The 22,790-nt window shown below is 34.5% G+C and overlaps 1 protein-coding gene across 1 annotated transcript; it reads left to right on the forward strand.

Annotated features, from left to right (window-relative positions):
* LOC132314713 (uncharacterized) lies at window positions 1–9,081 on the forward strand. Its single transcript, XM_059813536.1, has 6 exons — window positions 1–1,033; window positions 1,215–1,385; window positions 1,682–2,878; window positions 5,543–6,565; window positions 6,984–7,154; window positions 7,640–9,081. Exons 1-6 carry the CDS (start codon window positions 82–84, stop codon window positions 8,836–8,838), a joined length of 4,713 nt encoding a protein of 1,570 aa, XP_059669519.1. The 5' UTR covers window positions 1–81; the 3' UTR covers window positions 8,839–9,081.
* The last annotated feature ends 13,709 nt before the right edge of the window (window positions 9,082–22,790 follow it).

Genomic DNA, 22,790 nt, shown 5'->3' on the forward strand with positions numbered 1-22,790 from the left:
TTACCGCTATTGACATATATATATTTATATATGAGCAATAAATGTTCCTCGCTACTAACAAGTGGTCTTTAATTAATTAAAATGGCCAATACACTATCTCAATATCCATCCACAAACATGCTTCTGCATGTGTTCTTGTTCTGTCTATCATGGGCACTCCTCATGACACGGGCCAAAATGGAGGGAAACACCACCAGCACCAGCACCACTGCAGCCACCGCCTTCATGGTGACCAAGCCGGGCTGCCAACGCCAATGTGGTAACCTAACCGTTCCTTACCCATTCGGCATCGGTGAGGGAAAAGGTTGCTCCATTGGCACATGGTATGATTTCAACTGCAACACTTCATACAACCCTCCCAAGCTCTTCAAAGACGGACTCCAAATCCTAGCCATATCCGAAACCCAAATTCGCATTAGGAACGTTGTCGCCTACAAGTGCTACCATCAAAACGGTACAGTGGCCGAAGACTACTATGCATGGGTAGACCTTCTACCAACATCTCCCTACACCTTATCGGAGACAGCCAACAAGTTCACGGTCATCGGCTGCGATGACTCTAGTTTGATCTTTGGCTCATACGGTCGAAACTTCACTAGTGGGTGTGTGTCCCTGTGTTCCAAAAAGGAAGATGTGCTTGATGGGTATTGTTCTGGTATTGGTTGTTGCCAAACCTCCATACCAAGAGGTCTGAAGAAGTACCAACATTTGCTCGGTAGCTTGGCAAATCATACAAAAGTGTGGTCATTTGACCCTTGCAGCTATTCTTTCTTGGGCGAGCAAGACCGCTTCACATTCCGAGGTGCCTCCGATTTTTCTGATCCAAATTTCGGACAAAGGATTGTGGATACTGTTCCCATAGTGGTTGATTGGGTAATTGGGAATCAGAGTTGTAGTGAAGCCCGAAAATGGAACACTTTAGCGTGCCACACGAACAGCTATTGTGTCGACTCCGACATCGGCTATGGAGGTTACCGTTGCAGCTGCAATAATGGCTACGAGGGTAATCCTTACCTCAGCCCAGGATGTCAAGGTTGGTTTTCCGTTTATCACTGTGTTCTAACAAGTCTTGAGATGAGTAGTGATATTTAGTCTAAAAACTCAACTTCACAGTCTACATACATAGTTTAAACTTTTAGAGCAATTAGTAATTAACAAGTACATTAGTATTAATTAAGTTGTTTATTGTGAATTTGTGATGCTTCTTTGGACAGATATGAATGAGTGCGCAGATCCAAACAACAATCCCTGTAATGGGACTTGCATTAATACACCGGGAGGTTATAACTGTTCATGCCCACATGGATACTATGGGGACGGCAAAAAAGATGGGCGTGGTTGCATAGCCGAGAACTCAGAATTTCCGGTCATTAAGTTCTCTCTAGGTGATTTTCTCATAACCCTCTGCGTATGATATTCTAATCTTGTATTTTAAAGTTAATTTAAATTTTTAAACTGATTTTTTCCTAATTAAACAACACCGTCTTTGGCCCGGATAAAAATAAAATAAAATTTCCAAAATACCACTTTTATGTTCCATGATTCTTGACCTGTTTTTTACTACTAGTATATATCTTGCTTGAACTTGGCCAAAATAGTAGGACCATTCTCTAATTGTTTGGTATGGTTTCTCTAAAATGGCCACAGAGCTAGGAGTAATTTTATCTGAAATTTCTCACAGGTTTGAGCTTGGGCTTCTTGTCGTTACTCATTGGTATATCATGGCTATACTTTAGTATCAAAAAAAGGAAGCTTATTAAGCTCAGGGAGAAGTTCTTTCAACAAAATGGCGGTGTCTTGTTGAAACAACAAATTTCATCAAACGAGGGTGGTGTCGAGTCATCAAAAATATTTACTGCAGAAGAGCTAGAAAAAGCCACCAACAACTATGCTGAAGATCGCATCTTAGGCCGAGGCGGTTATGGTACTGTTTATAAAGGTGTTTTGACTGATCAATGTGTGGTTGCAATTAAGAAGTCACGAATAATGGATGAGAATCAAATTGAGCAATTCATCAACGAAGTGATCATTCTCACACAAGTTAACCATAGAAATGTGGTGAAACTCTTGGGGTGTTGTTTGGAGACCGAAGTCCCTCAATTGGTTTATGAATATGTAGCTAGTGGTACGCTCTTCCAACATATTCATAGCAAAGGTGGAATGTCGTTATCTTGGGACAATCGTTTAAGAATAGCTGCAGAAGCAGCAGGCGCACTCGCATATCTTCACTCAGCAGCTTCAATGCCCATCATTCACAGGGATGTTAAGTCTGCCAACATACTATTAGATGAACATTACACTACAAAAATATCAGACTTTGGCGCGTCGAGGTTGGTTCCACTAGACCAAACTCAAGTCACTACATTAGTTCAAGGGACATTGGGATACTTAGATCCTGAGTACTTTCATACAAGTCAATTGACAGAAAAGAGTGACGTTTATAGCTTTGGAGTAGTTCTTGCGGAACTCTTGACTGGACAAACACCCCTAAGCATGGAGAGAAGTCAAGAAGAAAGAAATTTAGCCACATATTTCATTATGTCGATGAAGCAAAACCGGTTGTTCCAAATTCTTGAGGCTCGACTAGTTAGAGAAGGGACATTGGAGCAACTTCAAACGGTTGCTGAACTTGTGAAAAGATGTCTTAATTTGACAAGTGATGAAAGGCCTACCATGAAAGAAGTGGCAATGGAGTTAGAAGGTTTGAGGAAGTTTACTAAACATCCGTGGGTTCATCAACAAAGCCATGAAGAGACTGTGGGCTTAACGAGTGAAGAACCGGATCTTTACACAGTCCAAATGAGCACTTACAGTATTAATGATGGGGAATCATCGGGACAATATAGTATGGATAGTCGGTTAATTGCTAATATAAATAGCCCCCGCTGATGGATAATTCACTTGTAATAAGGTCATGAAGTTCTTGTATTCAACTTTTTTTTTTTGCCTTTTTCTTTATTTTTCTTTTATGTTCCCATTTTTCAATTTTGTTATTCCTTTTTAAATGGTGAGTCTGGTAAGACCTTTATTTATTTATTTCTTTGAATCACTAATATTTTGTTATGATATCCTTAATGAATGTCATTTTCCTTCAATTAATTTCATTTTTTTTAGTGTTTGAATTGCCTTAGTTTTCCTCTATAATATGTGATCTCATGATGTAGTTTTTCTAATTTACGCCACAGAGGATTACAGGCCGACTAATTGTTAGCACCAAAGAGTTCGTACATGAGCCCAAAGGTGTGCCACGACCCAAACCATTCTTAACCCAGATTCTAACCCCTATAAAAGCCCAGAAATATGGGCCAAATCTTTTACCACTTCTTATGAATTATATTGTGAAAGCAACTTAAAAATGTCCGCGATCCAAACAATTATGGTCTTCACAACCTTATTTCCACACGCACAAAAGGTCACGAAACTGAGTTGGGTATGAGTTACCAGTTACCACGTATACTTTAAAAATGGAAATAACTTTTTTGCTGGTCAGTTAACTCCATTTGTTTGAATGTGAAATGTTTTTTAAACATATTTTTTTTATATTTTTTTAGTGTTTTCTTTTGAGCTACTCCACAGTGAGTAGCTTCACTCTACTCATTCACTTGTGTGTTCCAATAATAATTTGTCACATCAGCTTTAATAAAAAAATAACTCACGCCCTCTTATATTTTTTCGGATCAACCATTGAATAAACGTGAATTATTTTTTTTATTAAAGGTGATGTGGTAAATTGTTATTAGAACACACAAGGAGTAAGTAGGGTGCAGCTACTAAGCATTATTGAAAATTAAATAAAATATTTAGGAAGTAAAATATTTTATTAAAACTTAACAAAAGTAACTTACACATCAATTTTGAACCCACTCCGATAGACTTGACCTAAACTTTTATTAAAGATTAAAAAAAATTAAAAATATTTAATTTAAAAAAAAAACGAAGTATGACTACTCTTTAAAAATACAAACAATATATCTAAATTTAGAATAATTACATCTTGCACGGCAGACTTACCAAATTAAACTGGCAAACCAAACCAAACCAAGAAAACAAATATAAAGATAGAGACTTGAAAATAAAACTAAAACTCTGATGCCATTAAACAAATATAATGCATACTTGAGGCATGACATGGGTTAATTAAGACACAGTTGAGCTCAATCGTATTTACATAAAAGTTAAAAAATCCAATTAGCAAATAAGATGCACTTCCATGAAGATGGTGTACGTCGATGTAGCGACCTCTGTGGAATAGATGGTATGGAGCGAACGTGGAATTAATAGTAGAAGAAACAAAATAGTGAACGTGCCAAAATCTTTTCTTCCCTAAGAATGTGCCTAATCTATACCGCCTTTAAAGACTCCAAAGCTGGATATATTGAGAGGATTCGAAATCTCGGATGGGTTTTGCATGTGGTGCTACACTGTCATCGACTCATCGCTATGGATAATATATATATATATATATATATATATATATATATATATAGAGGCTCAACTCTTTAAACTGAAGGTAAAGAATTGATTAGAACATTGGACTTTTGGGGCTTGCTCACATGCCATATTGTCGTTCAATTATCATGATATTGACTCGTTCCTTGAGCCGCAAAACAAGCCCAAAGTCATCTAAAATTTAAATATTATATATATGTACCCAAAAGTTTAAGTCAACTTATGTAATTCCCATAAAGTCGTATTGTGTTTTTGTTGAATATCGGGACCATTTAGACATTTGTTCAATACTTTATATACTGTTTATATAAAAAAAAATTTAAATTTTATTATTTTAGACATTTAGTAACACTTTTGAGCATTTCGTCAATATTTTTCAGTATTTTTAACATAAGATTATTCGATAATTTTGAGAATAACATAAACACATTTTAAAGTGTTAAACTTTTTTCTTAAAAAAAAATAGCATTGTGTATATGATTACAAGTGAAACATAAACTGATACTAGCTTATTTATTTAAAACAAAAACATGCACTACTATTATGACAAAATAATAGAATATTTGATACATAATTTTATTTTCTAAATCATTTCTGATCAACTCTTAATATAGAAATAAGAAATAAATTAAAGTGAGCTTTTCTTACATGTATAAATGAATTGAAATATTTATTAAATAATTTACTTGACTTTTCACATATTTTAAAAGACTATCTCAATCGAGTTGTCTATTAAATAAGAAGAGTTTACTTCACTTGTCATGAAACGACTCTCATAATAGCCTTACTCAATTTCTTAATACTATCATCCAAAATCATGTTCAAATTGTATCCGTATCTATGCCTTACTTGTGTCTTCTTTTTAAAAATTTAACTTTATCAAAATATGTGTATTGTGTATCGCGTCCGTAAATGCTACTTATTAATATAATATATACTGTTGGTGATTGAGGGAACGAGTAACAAGCAAGTTGGCTACTATAAGTCAACCACTAAATTTATAAATATATACTGAATTTAGGTTCATTAGGTTTTCCCGCGTCCCAAGTCCAGCCTGCACCAAATTTCCTCATATTAACATACTTATACACAGATGTATATGTGTGTATATATATATATATGGTAATGGGCAATACATTCCTGATCAGTAAGTGGTCTTTAATTAAAATGGGCAATACACTCTCTCCATGTGCATCCTCAAACATGCTCCTGCATGTTTTATTGTTCTGTCTTTCATGGGTACTCCTCATGACACATGCCAAAATGGAGGGTAACACCACCACTACCACCAACACCACGGCGGCCACTGCCTTCATGGTGACCAAGCCGGGCTGCCAAAGCCAATGCGGAAACCTAACCGTTCCATACCCATTCGGCGTGGGAAAGGGTTGCTCCATTGGTTCATGGTATGATGTCAACTGCAACACTTCATACAACCCTCCAAAGCCCTTCATGGGCGGACTCGAAATCCTAGCCATATCCGAAACCCAAATGCGCACCACGAACGTTGTCGCCTCCAAGTGCTACAATCAAAATGGTTCAGTGGCCGTAGACTACTATGCATGGACAAACCTTCTACCAACATCCCCCTACACCTTCTCCGAGACGGCGAACAAGTTCACTGTCATCGGCTGCGATGACACAGCTTTGATCTCGGGGTCATACAGTCGAAACTTCACTAGCGGGTGTGTGTCCCTCTGTTCAAAAAAGGCGGATCTGCTTGATGGGTTTTGTTCAGGCATTGGTTGTTGTCAAACCTCCATACCAAAGGGTCTAAAGATGTACCAGCATTCGCTTGGTAGCTTGAGAAATCATACGACAGTGTGGTCATTTGACCCTTGCAGCTATTCTTTCTTGGGTGAGCAGGACCGCTTCACATTCCGGGGTGCCTCCGATTTTTCTGATCCAAATTTCATACAAAGGATTGTGGATACAGTTCCTATAGTGATTGATTGGGTAATCGGGAATCAGAGTTGTGGTGAAGCCCTAAAATGGAACACTTTAGCGTGCCAGAAGAATAGCTATTGTGTTGACTCCGACATTGGCTATGGAGGTTACCGTTGCAGCTGCAATAATGGTTACGAGGGTAATCCTTATCTCACTCCAGGATGTCAAGGTTGGTTTTCTATTTATCATTCTTTCATTACGTTTGGACAAAACCAAAAATCAAGAAACACGAGACAATAATTAAATCTGCATCACAAAACGCAAATTCCCATGCCCCAAATCTTATGTCTCTCACTTTCTACAAAATCACGTACTTTTAATGTTCTCACTTCACACCCCACAAATGATTGCACCCTTACTTTTATATATTGGGTTACAAGAGAGTTAATTTACAACCAGTGTTCACCACTAGATCCGCAAGATGGTAAAAAAATAAAAAATAAAAAATAGGGTCATAAGACTCGTAACCCCCATTTTCGGCTCCAGAACCACAACTTCACACTCTACTTAGTTTAAACTTTTAGAGCAGAAACTGATTAACACTTATATTTGTAATAAGTTATTTATTGTGATGTTTCTTTTGGCAGATATCAATGAGTGCTCAGATCCAAACAACAATCCCTGTAATGGGACTTGCATTAATACACAGGGAGGTTATAATTGTTCATGCCCACACGGATACTATGGGGATGGCAAAAAAGATGGGCGTGGTTGCATTGCTGAGAATTCACAATTCCCAGTCATTAAGTTCTCTCTAGGTGATTTTCAGATAAGTCTCTGTGGTTTAAAGTTACAATTGTTACTCTTTTTTTTATTTTTTATTTTATTTTTTTATTTTTGATAATTTACAATTGTTACTCTTTCTATGCCTTGAATTCTTATACCTAATTTAAGTATTTGTACCCTTTCTATGCCTTGAATTCTAATAAGATTAAGGTTAATTGTTTTCAAGCTCAAATGGTTTACATGGTTTTCGTTCTACGAAACCCCTTAAAGTACCCAAAAACCGTTTTTAGTACAGGTTAACATTGAAAGAAATTGAGCATTAGAAGAAGGTCATTATACTTTGTTTTGAAGCATCTGTCTATAACGACTTTGTAACTATCACATCTTATTTCCTGCCACGAAACATGATATTCACGTAGCTAATTGCAATAATAATAGTGATAAATCACACAATTTATTTATTTATTTTTTCAAGATTTGTTAATATTTTGCTTAATTTATTTGAAATTTCTCACAGGTTTGAGCTTGGGCTTCTTATCGTTACTTATTGGTATAACATGGATATACTTTACTATCAAAAAAAGGAAGCTTGTTAAGCTCAGGGAGAAATTCTTTCAACAAAATGGTGGTGTCTTGATGAAACAACAAATTTCTTCCAATGAGGGTGGTGTCGAGTCATCAAAAATCTTTACTGCACAAGAAATGAAAAAGGCCACCAACAACTATGCTGAAGATCGCATCTTAGGCCGAGGTGGTTATGGTACTGTTTACAAAGGTGTTTTGACTGATCAACGTGTGGTTGCAATTAAAAAGTCACGAATAATGGATGAGAGCCAAATTGAGCAATTCATCAATGAGGTGATCATTCTCACACAAGTTAATCATAGAAATGTGGTGAAACTCTTGGGATGTTGTTTGGAGACCGAAGTCCCTCAATTAGTTTATGAATATGTTGCTAGTGGTACCCTCTTCCACCATATCCACAGCAAAGGTGGAATGGCGTGGTTATCTTGGGATAATCGTTTAAGAATAGCCGCAGAGGCTGCAGGTGCACTTGCGTATCTTCACTCAGCAGCTTCAATGCCCATCATACACAGAGATGTTAAGTCTGCTAATATACTATTAGATGAACATTATACTACAAAAATATCTGACTTTGGTGCGTCGAGGTTGGTTCCATTAGATCAGGCTCAAGTGACGACACTAGTTCAAGGGACGTTGGGATATTTAGATCATGAGTACTTTCATACAAGTCAGTTGACAGAAAAAAGCGACGTTTATAGTTTTGGAGTGGTTCTTGCAGAACTCTTGACCGGACAGAAACCGCTATGCATGAAGAGAACCCAAGAAGAAAGAAATTTAGCGACATATTTCATTATGTCGATGAAGCAGAACCGATTGTTCCAAATTCTCGAGGCTCGAGTGGTAAGAGAAGGGACATTGGAACAGCTTCAAACAATTGCTGAGCTTGTGAAAAGATGCATTAATTTGACTAGTAAAGAAAGGCCTACCATGAAAGAAGTAGCAATGGAGTTAGAAGGTTTGAAGAAGTTCACTAAACATCCATGGGTTCATCAACAAAGCCATGAAGAGTCCGTGGGCTTAGTGAGTGAAGAACCAGATCTTTACACAGTGCAAATGAGCCTATATGGTAGTAATGACGGGGAATTATCGGGACAATATCGTTCGGATAGTTGTTTGATTGCTAATGGATGAATAATTCACTTGTAACAAAATCATGAAGTTTTTGTATGCAACTTTTTTTTTTTTTTTTTTTAAATTTCTTTTCTGTTTCCATTTGTCAGTTTTAATTGGTTGCTACTTTTTAAATGGTGAGGCTGGTAAGACTTTTATTTTATAAATTTTCTTTCAATTATTAATATTTTGTGATGATCATAAAGATGATGAAATGTCATTTTTCTAGGTGCTGTTTGATAAAATTGAAAATTAAGTAATAAAAATTTTAAGAGATAAATTTGAGGGATTAAATTTTAAGTGATAATTAAAAAATAAATATTTTTGAATAAACATTTAATTCGTTCAGTGTTTAAGAATTAAACACTGAATTATCTATCAACCAATACCTTGATCGCATAAGTAATGTTGTTATTATTATTATTATTATTTTAATCTCTCATTGTATCAAACATAACCTTAATACCAAAGAGTTCGCGCATGAGAATCTAATGAGCCCAGAGGAGTGCCAAAACCCAAACCATTCTCAGCCCAGATTCTAACCCCAATAGCCCAGGAATATGGACCAACTCTTATTGTGTTAAACAACTCAAAAGGGTTCTTCTGAAACTGAGTTGGGTAGGAGTTATAGTAAAAAGGCTTTTAAAAAAGGACGATGCTTAACTTCGGCAATGTAAGGAGGAGTTTATTTCTTATTCGGATGTGTGGTCCAATGAAATTTCACCGTGTATATAAAAAAATTAAACATGGGTCATACACTTTTATTGGGGGGCAAAAATTAACCTGGCAAATCCCCTGGCTTCTCAACGCCAAACTACCTTTGGGAGCGTTCGAAATTGCCACCCACCACCTAAAGTTCACAAATAAAAACAACTCATTCTTTATATACATATATATGTATATACACTTCGATCAATGGCAGTGATTTTAAAATTAGAGATTCTTTTTTTTACTTTGTTCTTCGTTACAGTTTGTTGTTATCTATAATATCTATTTCCAGAACAACACGTTATTCGGCAAGTTCACTCCAGCGACTTGACTTGTTATCGTTACTTATATTGGTAATAACCTACCGTTTTGTTTTAGACTATAGATTGAGAATTTGCTGGATATAAAGAGAATCATGATCCCAAAAGAAAATAGTCTAATCCATGTTTAATTTTTTAAAACATTTTTTATACACAGATTATAGGGCCACGTATCTTATCATATGTAAAGTGCCTAAAGCAAATGTTTCCCTTCAAAAAATTCTAACAATCTATATCAATTTCCATAAATTCTGGGATAAAAAAAAGAATAAATGAGAGTGTATTCAGTATTTGACATACACAATACATATAAAGGCATTAGGAGATTTCTTGAAAAGTTGCAAGAAATCTCTAAATTTGAGGATTTATTCACATTTCAAAGCTTACTCTTAACTCGATAACTTCCATACAATATTAGTTTGATGTTTTTGTACAAGTTTGTGTTCTAATTATTCGAAGACATCAACACGTACTTCTTTTTTTCCATAAATTAAATTTTTTGATAAATAGACACGAACATGAAATTGTTACAAATTAAATCATGATATTTCAATATTTTGAGATGTTGTAAGTAATTTGATCCCTCCTATCATCACATGATATGAAATCATCTCTTTAGTTGTAAGTCATTGATGAGAATGTGCCTAATGAATGCCGCCTTTTAAGGACTTGAAATTAAACGATCTTGAGAGGTTTCGGCTGGGTTTTGCATGTGGTGCTAGAAACTCTCGTCAACTGTTATGAGGCTTGGGGAGCTAGTGGATGATATTTAGGCTCAACTTTGTAAACTAATGGTAAAGAACTGATTAATGACCACTGGAATTTTGGAACACGATCACATGCATATGAGTTCAATTTGTGAGTTACCTCGGTGCAGAAACTGTTAGTTGATTTAATTATGATTAACTCTTTTAATGACCTAGATGAGATTATTAAATCAATTTAATCACCTAAGCAATATGATCAATTAAACATCCACAATCCCGCCCTGGTTTTTCAAGCTAGTGTATCCTGTAATGAACCGAGTTTGACCCAATAACGGATCTAGATGCGGAAGCAAGAAATAAGACAATGGTCTCCCAAAACACAACACACCCTAAGAGATGACCTTCCATGTGGTCACGGAACCCAAAGGAATAAAGTGCGGAAGCAAGATAAAAAAAAAAAAAAAAAGACAAATAAGCCCCTAGGGGCAAAATAGTTATTTTTGAAAATATGGATTCGGGTGCTACCAAGCACACCGCTGGAAAAACAACAAAAAAATAATCAAGATGGATTCAAGATTCACTTGATTTGGAGTCCGGATGAAGAAGATATGAAACTCTAAAGTTTCAAAAAAAATAAACTTTTGAGTTTCAAATCAGTGCGGCAAGGGTACTTGACAAGGAGTAAAATAGTCTTTTCAGATAGAATTGAATGTAACCATGCATACCATTGGATAGACAAGGAAAAATTAATGAATTTAGAATCAAAAATCATTTGATTCGGAATCCGAACAAAGAGATATGAAACCCCAAAATTTCAAAAAAATAAACTTTTGGGTTTCAAATCAATGCAGCAAAGGTACTTGATAAGGGGTAAAATGGTCTTTTTAGATAGAATTGGAGGCAACCGTGCATACCATTGGATAGATAAGGAAAATTTAATGAACTTAGATTCAAAAATCAATTGATTCGGAGTCCGGACGAAGAAGATATAAATCTTCAAAGTTTCATAAAAATAAATCCAAAATGGTGCTTGTGCTGCTAGGCAAAAAAAAAAAAAAATCGGCAGTCTTGGGATTTTTCTGAAACTGCTACAACAGAGAGCTAAAACGGATCAGTAAACGAATTTTTTTGGAAAAACACAAAAAAGAAACCCCTCCCGAAATCGAGTTTTCTACCTGGATTCGTGAGAGAAAATGAAAAAAACACACTATGAAATATCCAAAATACCCCTAGATCAATAAAGGGTTAAAAACTCAGAAAATGCAACTTTGCACCAAGTATGCATTTGATCCTAAATGCATTTCTAGGTTGAAACGAATGTCCACGCAAGTGTAATAAATGATTCTAAGCGCGCGGGAATAGTCCGCAACTCCCGCGAAGCCCCGACTCAAAATCCGACCCCCCGATGGCCAAAAATTAGAAAAATGGACTTAAAATGGAAAATTTGAAATCCAAAAATATAAAATAGAGTCAAATTACCATTTGGCCCTTGGTCACACTTCATACATGATTAAAAAGACCCTATGGAAGAATAAAATTGGAATTCCCACACCCGATGCAACCATGGTGAAACAATGACTTGTGACTTTTCAATATTTTCATAATATTTCATGAAGTCAAAAATTACATAGGATACAAAATAATAGTCATTGGCCTTCGGTCTCATCTCATACATGTCAAATACATCGTAAAAAGTGTACTTATGTACACGTTACATATATGGAATCAAAGATACAAAATTTGATATTTAAGGTTAAAAAATGACATTTCATGCTAACATTTACATGAAATGGAAACTTAAAAGGTACAAGTCATCCAAGGAATGATAAGCATTACGAACCAAGTCTTCGTACCTGAAATAGGTCGCGTTCAGCAAGGGGTGAGTATTCTGTGGTACTCGTAGGGAATGAACATGCATAGACCTAACATTTTACAATATCATTACCTTAAGGTGAAACATGTTAAAGGGGCTCATGCTACCTAACGTCTATGTCAAAGTGAGACTCAGGGATCATCCTAAGTTACATAAGCGGTTGAAATAAAATACACGACATGCAAGCATACTGAATACAAGTGTACTAAACGAAAATGAAAACATACGAGGCAAGTATACAAAACGCAAATATTCTAAACGGGATCGGAAACACACAAAGCAAGTATACGAGACACGAATATACTAAATGGAATCTAGATACAAGAAGTAAGTGCACAGTTTCAAGTATGCTAAATGAGATCTAAATACACGAAGCAAACATAACGTCTATGTAATTAATAAGGTTGGAACATTCCAAATGACACGAAAAAATTCTTAAGTCTTCAAGGAATCACCCTTGAAACTTAAGGATGAAATCAACGACACGAAAAGGTGGTTAAGTCTTCAAGGAATAACACTTGAAACTTAAGAAAATCAATGACACAAAAAGGGTCTTAAGTCTTCAAGGAATAACACTTGAAACTTAAGGATGGAATCAATAACATGAAAAGATGCTTAAGTCTTCAAGGAATAACACTTGAAACTTAAGGATGAAATCAATAACACGAAAAAGTGCTTAAGTTTTTAAGGAATAACACTTGAAACTTAAGGAAATTAATGACATGAAAATGTTCTTAAGTTTTCAAGGAATAACACTTGAAACTTAAGGATGAAATCAAACGATGTGGATACTCAGATATTGCTCGGATTAAAACTGTACTCATTGTAGGGAGCTCTCTATCTCTCGTACTAAAACCAAGTCCTAGTCATGTCAATACTTGTTTAATATCCCAAGTCCCAAAATCGACAAGTTGTGAAAATCAAGATGTAATATATATATATATATATATATATATATATATATATATATATATATATATATTCAATGCACGTAGCCAAGTACTATGCATAACGAGTCATGGAAGTCACACAAGGTATGCATTAGGCATTTAAGCTACAACGGCACACTAAATGTCATATAAGTAAATGTGTACACTAGCAAGTTAAGTCACAACTTCAACTCACGAAATACTACCATGTGATCATATAGCAAGTCCCCCAAATCATAAGTTTGACAAGAGTTCAACATCAAATCATAATTAACTTGATGGATGCATAAAAGGGAATTTAATCAACTTAAATGATTAAATTCTCAAGACTACAAGGCAACTCTAAATATTCTACGAACAAGATATGTCAAGGATCATGTCAATGATAAGTTTAATATCAAGTTACAAATTCATTCCAGGTAAGATATAACCATGTGACTTAAATTCCATACAAAGGAAATAATTAAATATAAGTCTCAAAACTTATCCGATTATTCTCTATTTGATACACGTAAAAGAACTTGTCAAGGAAATCATGAATACCAAGTTAGAAACTTAATCAAACTCATGGAACCATTGAATAGATTTTAATTAATTCATTTAATTAAAATCTCTAGATTTTAAAACTCATCCAAATACTCTCAAATTAAAGTATGTTATAAAACATGTCAAGACTTGATTTAATAGCATAATACAAGAAATTTTTATGCAAGATACAACTATGATGATTAAACCTTCATACAAGAAAAAAATAAAATGAAATGTTTCAAAACCTAATCAAATATTCCCGATTTAATATATGTGAAAGTATATAGCATGCTCATCAACAATATCAAGTCGGAAATCTAATGAAGTGAATAGTACACTTGGAATAAATTATTTAATCTAATTAATTAATTATCTCTAGATTTTAAAACATTTCCGAATACTCTTAAATTCACATATATTGAAGAGTATGCTAGGGCCTAATATAATATGAAATCACATATTAATTTCAAGTTAGATACGACCATATGAATTAAATTTTCATTCAAAAAAATAATTAAATAAAAGTTTCAATACTTGTCCAAATGCTCTCAATTTAATATATGTCAATGAACATATCAAGGTGTAATTTAATAGTATGCCACAAGTTTAAATCAAGCTATAACCAACCGGGAGAATTAAATCTCATACAAGAAAATAAATAAATAAAGTTTCTAGATTTAATACAAAAACATGTGATTAAGTTGTGCAAGCATGGAATACACTCAATATGTAATGACCCGGTCATTTGATTCTCTTTCCTTTTTTCTGAAATTTTACGGATAAATTTTTTCCGTTTAATTTTCATTTCTGAGCTCTGTTTCTCGTCCTTTAGTGTCATCTCGAGCGCTTGGAATTGGTTTCTTAGACTCTTTCGTATGGATTGAAAACTTCCTTTAAGGACCGAGTCATTTCCACATTTTTACTTTTCGGACACTATTCACTTTTTGTCCTTTTCCCTATTTCGTCATTTTCCCTATTCTGTCTTTTCTCTGTTTGTCAGTTTTTGGCATAACCTCACTTTTCATGCTCGGAGTTGGTTTTTGACTTCACGTGTCTTCATTCTAAGTGGTTTCCACGAAATACGTATCTTTACTTTTGCAAGAAAGTACTCTGGTTGCTCCCGGTGTCCATAGGGGCATGGATGCACAGTTCTTCAGAATCTTTTTCATTTCTTGGGGTATTTTTCATAAATATCTTTTGAAGATATTTTATTTCAGGGATTTTTTAAAAAATATTTTTGAAAGATATTTTCATTCTGGCCATTAATGCAGTTTTCACTTTTTGGAGGGGCCATTGTGCAATTAATGAAAGTTATTGCAAAAATATCTCGTTTTGAGCTTGGATCCTCGTACGGAATTCATTTTGACATTTCTTCGAGTCATGTACTCTTAGAATTTCCTTCTGATCATTTTTCTCCAGTTTCGGGATTTTTGACCCCGGTTTGCGCCAAACTTGTTCGGGGCATATCTCTCTACTCGGGACTCGATTTTTGATGCCGTTTATTCCGTTATTCGTATTTTCTCATTTTGAATCTTTTTTGTTCACGAAATTTTTTCGTTTGAGCGCGTCTGCTCAAATTTCACTTTTCCGGACCAAGCGGGGCCCGTTCGGGGCACTTTTAGGGTTTTCCTATAAAATGAGGGTGAGACATTTCATTTTTCACTTTCTCCTCCCTTCATGCATGACCTGAATCTACCATGGCAGCCTAAAGGGGGCTGCCACCCTTCTCCTCTCAAACCTCCTTCCTGTTGTTATAAAGTCATAGTGTCTTTGCGTTTTGTGTTTGTCTTGACGACGCGCACCTTTCACTCTTATTAGAACCCGTTTTTGGCCAAATTTTGAGTTCGGGTTTGAAGTCAAGTTGTGATTTTCATGGGGCTTCTTAGAGATTCTTGTTCATCGTGTTGTCCCCGACAAAATCCTTCGGTATCGTTGGATTCGGAGCACTTTTATTTCGGTGGGCCTTTGAGATTTTTATCTTAAATTGAGGTAGGGGGTGTTATAATTTATTTTCTTGTTATATTGCATGCTTGTGATGCTTATACAACTTGTTTACTTGCTTTGATATCAAATCTAGAGATTTTATTTAATTATTTTCTTGTATGAGATTTGATTTTTCCAGTTGCTCATAGCTTGGTTTAAACATGTGGCATGATAGAATATTACCCTTTGACATGATCATTGACATATATTAAATTGAGAGCTTTTGGACAAGTAATGAAGTTTTTATTTAATATTTATCTTAAATGAAAGATTAATTCATGTAGCCTTATCTAGCTTGAAATCAATATGTGTTAGCATATTATGTTAGGTTTTAATGCACTCTTCAACATACGTGAAATTGAAAATAATCGGGGATGTTTTGAAATCTAGTAATAATTAATTAATTTGATTAATTAATTTGGTCCAAGTGCACTATTCATTTCCTTGAAATTCCGACTTGATATCCTTAATGTGCATGCCATGTACTTTCATATATATTAAATCTAAAGTATTTGATTAAGTTTTGAAACCTTTCATTTAATTATTTTCTTGTTTAAGATTTAATTCTCATGATGGTAAGCACCTTGGAATTAAATTGTGGCATACTAGTAAATTAGGCCTTGGTATGTTGAGTAACATATATTAAATTCGGAGCATTTGAATAAGAATTGTAAAACTTATTTAATATTTATCTTTTATGAAAGTTTAATTCACATAGTTGAAACAAGCATGAAAACAACTTGTAATGTGAGATAAAAATAGGCCTTGGCATGTTCTCTAACCTATGTTAAATTGAGAGCATTTGGATAAGTTTAGAAATCTAGAGATTTTGAATTAAATGAATTAATTAAAAATCTAATTAATGGTTCCACAAGTTTGATTGAATTTTAACTTGATAATGGTAGTGACTTGGGCTTGCTCACTTGTATATATCCATTTGGAGTTGTTTTAGAAAATCTAGAGATTTAATTAACATGTTTCAATTAAACTCTATTTTGTTGTCTCAATGATCCAAATTAGTTTTTGAGTTGGTTTGTGTAGTGACCATACCATATTGTTTAACATATTTGAAATTGGGATCGTTTGGATGAGATTGCATTTTAATATTGAAATGAAATTGTCATAACGTGTAACGAATCGCACACTGAAGATTCGACATTGTGAATGTCATTGTGGACTTGAACTCTAGGACATGGGTTGTGTGGATTCAATTTTGCATGTGCATGTAAAGTCATTCCTAGACATTACTTGAGATGTATAAGTTTGGTTTAACTTATTGATTTTGCATAAGTTTTGAACTTATTATTTTTGGAGGCTTGTAGGGATCGTGTTCCTGTGATGGCTAGGGTTTGGCCCTAGTAGGGATTCATGAGTTTCCTAAGTCATATGAAGTGCGCAGTAGGTAGTACCTTGTGGGTCGTAATTACCCGGAATAACTGATACACGTGCGCACTAGGTAGTACCTTGCGGGCTAGTAACCCAGAATAACTCGATTGGTCTGCAGCCAAGGATCCTAGTCTTTCCACTATTTGATTTCGCATTTAAATTTAAGTTGTTAATCATGGATTATTTGTAACTTGTGAATTTGTGCTTATCTTGCATTTTAGATCTTATTTGGTATACTTGAGACTATATACTCGCTTTGTGTATTAGATATTATTTAGTATACTTGAAACTGTATACTTGTTTTGTGTATTTAGGTCTCATTTAGCATACTTGAATTTGTATCGTTGGTTGTATATCTAAACCCTATTTAGTATACTTACGTATTGTATGTTTAATTTGTGCAATCGGATTTCATTTTGTATACTTGTGTTGTGTATGCTTGTCTTATGCGTAATTCATTTAGCTTAGTATACTTGTACCTGTATACTTGATTCATAAGTTTTCCATGTTAATTGTATATTTGTATATGCATGCTTAGACATTGCATAACTTGTTTAATATGGATTAGTATACTTGTAAATGTATGCTTCTATATCGAATATCATGTTTTAATATTGACTTACATACTTGAACATGTATACTTGTATGCCGTGGTTTAATTCAGTTGCATGAGTAGTTTATGATGCTCCCTGAGTCTAACCTTTGACATAGACATTAGGTGGCATGACCCTTTTAAAATTGTTTCAAGTCAATGTAAAAATCTCTAAAGAAATCGAGTCGATGCATGCTCATTCTCTATGAGTAAACTTGTTTACTCACCCCGAAGTTACTGGGGGGCTGTTTCAGGTACAAAGACTTGGTTCGTGATGCTTATTGTTCATTGGGATGACTTATAGCTTTTAAGTTCCATTTCATGCAAGTGTTAGCATGAAATGCCATTTGTAGCCATTTTGTCAAATGTGTATATTTGATTCCAAACTTGTATTATGTGCTTAAGCACACTTTTTGACACTCATTCCATATATATAATTTGTGACCAAGGGCCAAACTTTATTTGAAATTTATGAATATTCATGAATGTTGAATTATGCCTTTAATGAGAAAAGTATGAAAACTATGGTTTTAATATGTCATTCTCGCACCGGTGTGTGCATTTTGTGTGAAATTCATCCTTTAGCATTCATTTGCCATATGTGAGGTGTGGCTAAGGGCCAAACACCATTTAGTTTTCATTTTTGCATTTTAGTTCACATATTGCATTTTTGGGCTAAAATAATAGAAACCGAATCTTTAATGGTTCATTTTCAAATCGGGTGGTGCAAAGTGTGTTCCTGTACCTCCACTAGGTCTCATTAATCATGTTTGAAGTGTGGCTAAGGGCCAAATGGTAATTTGAAGTCATTTGTTAATTTTGGTTTTCAAATTTCCTATTTCTTGTTCATTTTTGCCTCTTTGGTTGTCAGGGGGTCGGATTTTACATCGGCGGTATTTTTAAGCCGTGAACCATTGTAGTACGTCCTAATAGGTAAGTTACGTCTATGTGCATGATCGTTTTCGGGAAAAACCCTCTCCTTGGTGAAATGAGCCTTCTATAGAATTATTTTTCATTTTTCTCGCATAATCTGATTTTAGGGCATTCTGGGGTTTTCCTTCGGGAAATAAATTCTGATCTTCACATGGTCACTTAGAAAACGTGATTTTAGGGGGGGTTTCTTCTTCGCATTTTTTCAGAAAATATCATCTTGGTGCCTGAAATCCATCGCAAAGTTCAGCTTTCTAATTTTTATTTAACAGCTTTTTGGAGCCTCTTGTTCAGATTTCTTGGAGGGGCATTTTGGCCATTTCACAGTGCATTTTATTTATTTCTGTCCGCTTTGTGGGGTAGAAAATTTGATTTCGGGAGGGGTTTCTTCTTTGTATTTTTCCATAAAAATTTATCTTCTAACCCGTTTCTGTTCTCAGTTGTGGACAGATCCTGTAGCAGCTTTTAACCCTCTTGGTCTAGACTAATATAGGGGCATTTCGGGAATTTTCTTTGAAAAATAAATTTCATTCTTAACATGGTCACATAGAAAACGTGATTTTATGGGGGGTTTCTTCACAACATTTTTCCAGAAAATGTCATCTCAGACCCAAAAACCCCGCGTCAAATCTGTTTTCCTGTGCGTGTATGCACTATTTGAAAAAGTCTGTTATAAGGGCATTTCGGGGATTTCACCTCAAAAATAAAATTTTCTTTGAACATGGTCAGCTTGGAAAAATTATTTTGAGAGGGGTTTCTTCTTTGTGTTTCTCTAGAAAACGTCGTTTAGTACCTCAAAACGGCACACGAATTTTAGCATTTTGCCCAGGTTACTATTCACGGCCTCGGCGACGTTAAAACTTTGTTTTGACTTTTCTCTTCCATCCGGACTCCGAATCAAGTGATTCTTGAGTCTAACTTGATTAATTTTTTGTTGTCTTCCCAGTGGTGTGCTAGGTAGCACCCAATTTTATATTTTTTTGAAATGACCATTTTGCCCTTGGGGCTATTTTTGTCCGGTTTTCTTGTAATTCGCTTCCGTTACTTTCTTTTGAATTCTGTGACTTCATACATTCTAGGGACGTTACTTCCATGTAAAATGACTATTTTGCCCCTGGGGGCTTAATTGTTATTTTTTCTGATCTTTTGCTTCCGCGTCAGTTCTCATTGAGTTTCACGACCTCATGGAAGGTTATCAAAGTGTCTTAGAGGTGTGTTATGCCTTGGGAGACCGTTGACTTATTTCTTGCTTCCGCATCTGGATCCGCTATTGGGTCAATCTTCAGTTCATCACATGACGTGCTGGCCTAAAAACCAGGGTTGTCACACAATATAACCAAAATATAAACTAAAGACATCCCTACCTCAATTTGAGATGAAATCTCAGATCCCCACTGAAAGAAAATTGCTTCGAGTCCAACGATACTCCTAGGTTATGTCGGGGACAACGAGAAGAACAACTTTAACCTTTGAGGTACCATGAAAATCCAAACCCGAATTCAAAAATGGTCAGAAATGGATTCTAAGAAGGGGGAAAGGAAGAGCATGTCAAGGCCTACGATAAACGTTAAGGCACGAGACAAATAACAAAGGAAATCAAGTGGAGAAGAAGAAAGAGTGGTGGCAGCCCTTTGCCAAAGAGGGGAAGAAGATGGTAAAAATCTCATTTTTCACTTTAAGACATTCTATTTATAGTAAAACCCTAAAAGTGCCCCGAACGGGCCCCGCTGGGTCCAGAAAAGTGGAATTTATGCAGACGTGCTCAAACGGTAAAACACCATGAACGAAAAAGAACCAAAATGAAAAAAAAAATGAACAATGGAAGAAATGACGTTGAAAACCGAGTCCCTAGCATAAAGATATACCCCGAACAAGTTCGGCGCTAACTGGGGTCGAAAGTCCTAAAATTGGGGAAAACGACCGGAAGGAAATTCTAAGAGTACCCTACTCGAATAATGTGAAAATGAATTCCGTATGAGGATCCAGGCTCAAAATAAGGCATTTTGCAATAACTTTCGTTAATTGCACAATGGCCCCTCTAAGAGAGGATAACTGCAAAAATGACCTAGAAAGAAAATATCTTTTAAAAATATTTTCTTAAAAACCCCTGAAATAAAATATTTTCAAAAGATATTTACGAAAAACACACCAAAAAAAGAAAATGTTTCCGAAGAAACTATGCATCCATGCCCCTATAGACACGGGGAGTAACCAGAGTATTTTTCTATAAAAGTAAAGATATGTATTTCGTGGAAACCACTTAGAATGAAGGTACGTGAAGTCAAAAATCAATTCCGTGCACGAAAAGTGAGGTTGTGCCAAAAAGTGTCAAACAGGAAAAAAAAAACGAAAAATGAATAGTGTCCAAAAAGTGAAAATGTGGAAATGACTCAGTCCTTAAATGAATTTGTCAATCCAAAGGAAAGAGTATCGGAAACCATTTCCGAACACTTGAGACGACACTAAGTGATGAGAAACCGAACTCGGAGAAGAAAATTCAACGAAAAAAAATTATTCGTAAAATTTGAGAAAAAGAAAAGGAAGGAAAATGACCGAATCATTACAATCACAAAGATAAATACTGAAAAGTAAAAAGTAAGTAGAGTTAGAGAAATGGAAGCAGAATTTTTAGTGAGGAACCCTAATTGATATAATAGACCAATTATTGTGAAAAAAAACCTTGTGAACTGTGCAAAAAGAAGTGAAATTACATATTAGTCCACCATTTCAATTGTAAGGACCAATAAGTCCTATAAAGTTTTGTTAAGACAACTACGTCCTACCTTGAGTAAATTTTTTCAATTAAGTTCATAGTTATACTAACATTAGGTTTCTTCTAATATTTTACCCTTTTTATAAACATTTCATTAATGTCATTTTTAAATAAAAGATTTTTTTTATAAAAAAAATTATACTATCTCAGATTCATTTTTTTAAAAAAATATATATATCACAGACCTAAATTTATGTATACTTTAAATCCTTGAAATTGCTTATTTCCAACACAATATAAAATATAAAAAAGTGAAATATTTCAATAATTCATTAATTGTACATGAACACACTTCATACAAAAAAATTTGATTTTTTTAGGGATTGTTTCAATATTTATTTTTTATTATATTTGATTGAATTTAAATAACTTGTTGAATATTTTTAAAATTTGCTAATTTTGGTGCTAGTTAAAACTATATGCTTTAATATTATTATTATTTTTATTATTATTATTATTATTAATTACAAATTAAAGGTTAAGGGTATAGTTAGTATTTTAATAAGAAAATAAATTATTAATTTTTTGTTACAAAATAGTATGCTATGTTTAGTTGTATGAAATTGGTGCATTGGAATTATATTCATTAGAATAAAAAAAATAATAATAATTTAAATTTAAACTAAATTTTCTCTGATTTCATTTTCAAAAGGACCAATTCCATGCAACAAGACATAGCATAAATGCATTGATAAAAAAGAACAATATGAGTAAAAAAAAAATTGTTAACATTCCAATTAGGGCTGCAACTCGGGCGGGTTGGACTGGCTTGGCACTCATCTCGGGTTAGACCCATATAGAAAATCTTCAGCACAAGCCTAGCTGTCCGAGCCCGCACTAAGCCCACCTCAGAAGAATTTGTGTGTAAAAAATAAATCAATTAATGCTACACCCATAACTTGAACTTAAAACCTTAAACATAAATTCTAAACATACTATCATATCAGCTCAATTCAAAATATATTATAAATATATATAATATTTCCGGGTTCGAGTTAGACTTTGGACTTTATCCATATCAACTCAAACCTAACCTGAATTAAATTTGGACTCAAAATATATAGTCTAAACTCAAACTGAAATTAAAAAAACATTACCCAACTCAGTAGTTTCGGCCGGCTGCGTTTTGTGAGGGCTAGAAACTTTTGTTGACCGTACTGTACGTAGTTTAGCTAGTTGATGATATATTGTATATAGACATAACTCTGTAAACTAGAGGTATAAAAATGTTTGGTCATACTGAA

The sequence above is a fragment of the Cornus florida genome, unplaced genomic scaffold (genome assembly GCF_030987335.1).
Source record: "Cornus florida cultivar Cherokee Brave unplaced genomic scaffold, ASM3098733v1 CherokeeBrave_3.0.0_Hap2_Chr06, whole genome shotgun sequence".
NCBI lineage: Eukaryota > Viridiplantae > Streptophyta > Magnoliopsida > Cornales > Cornaceae > Cornus > Cornus florida.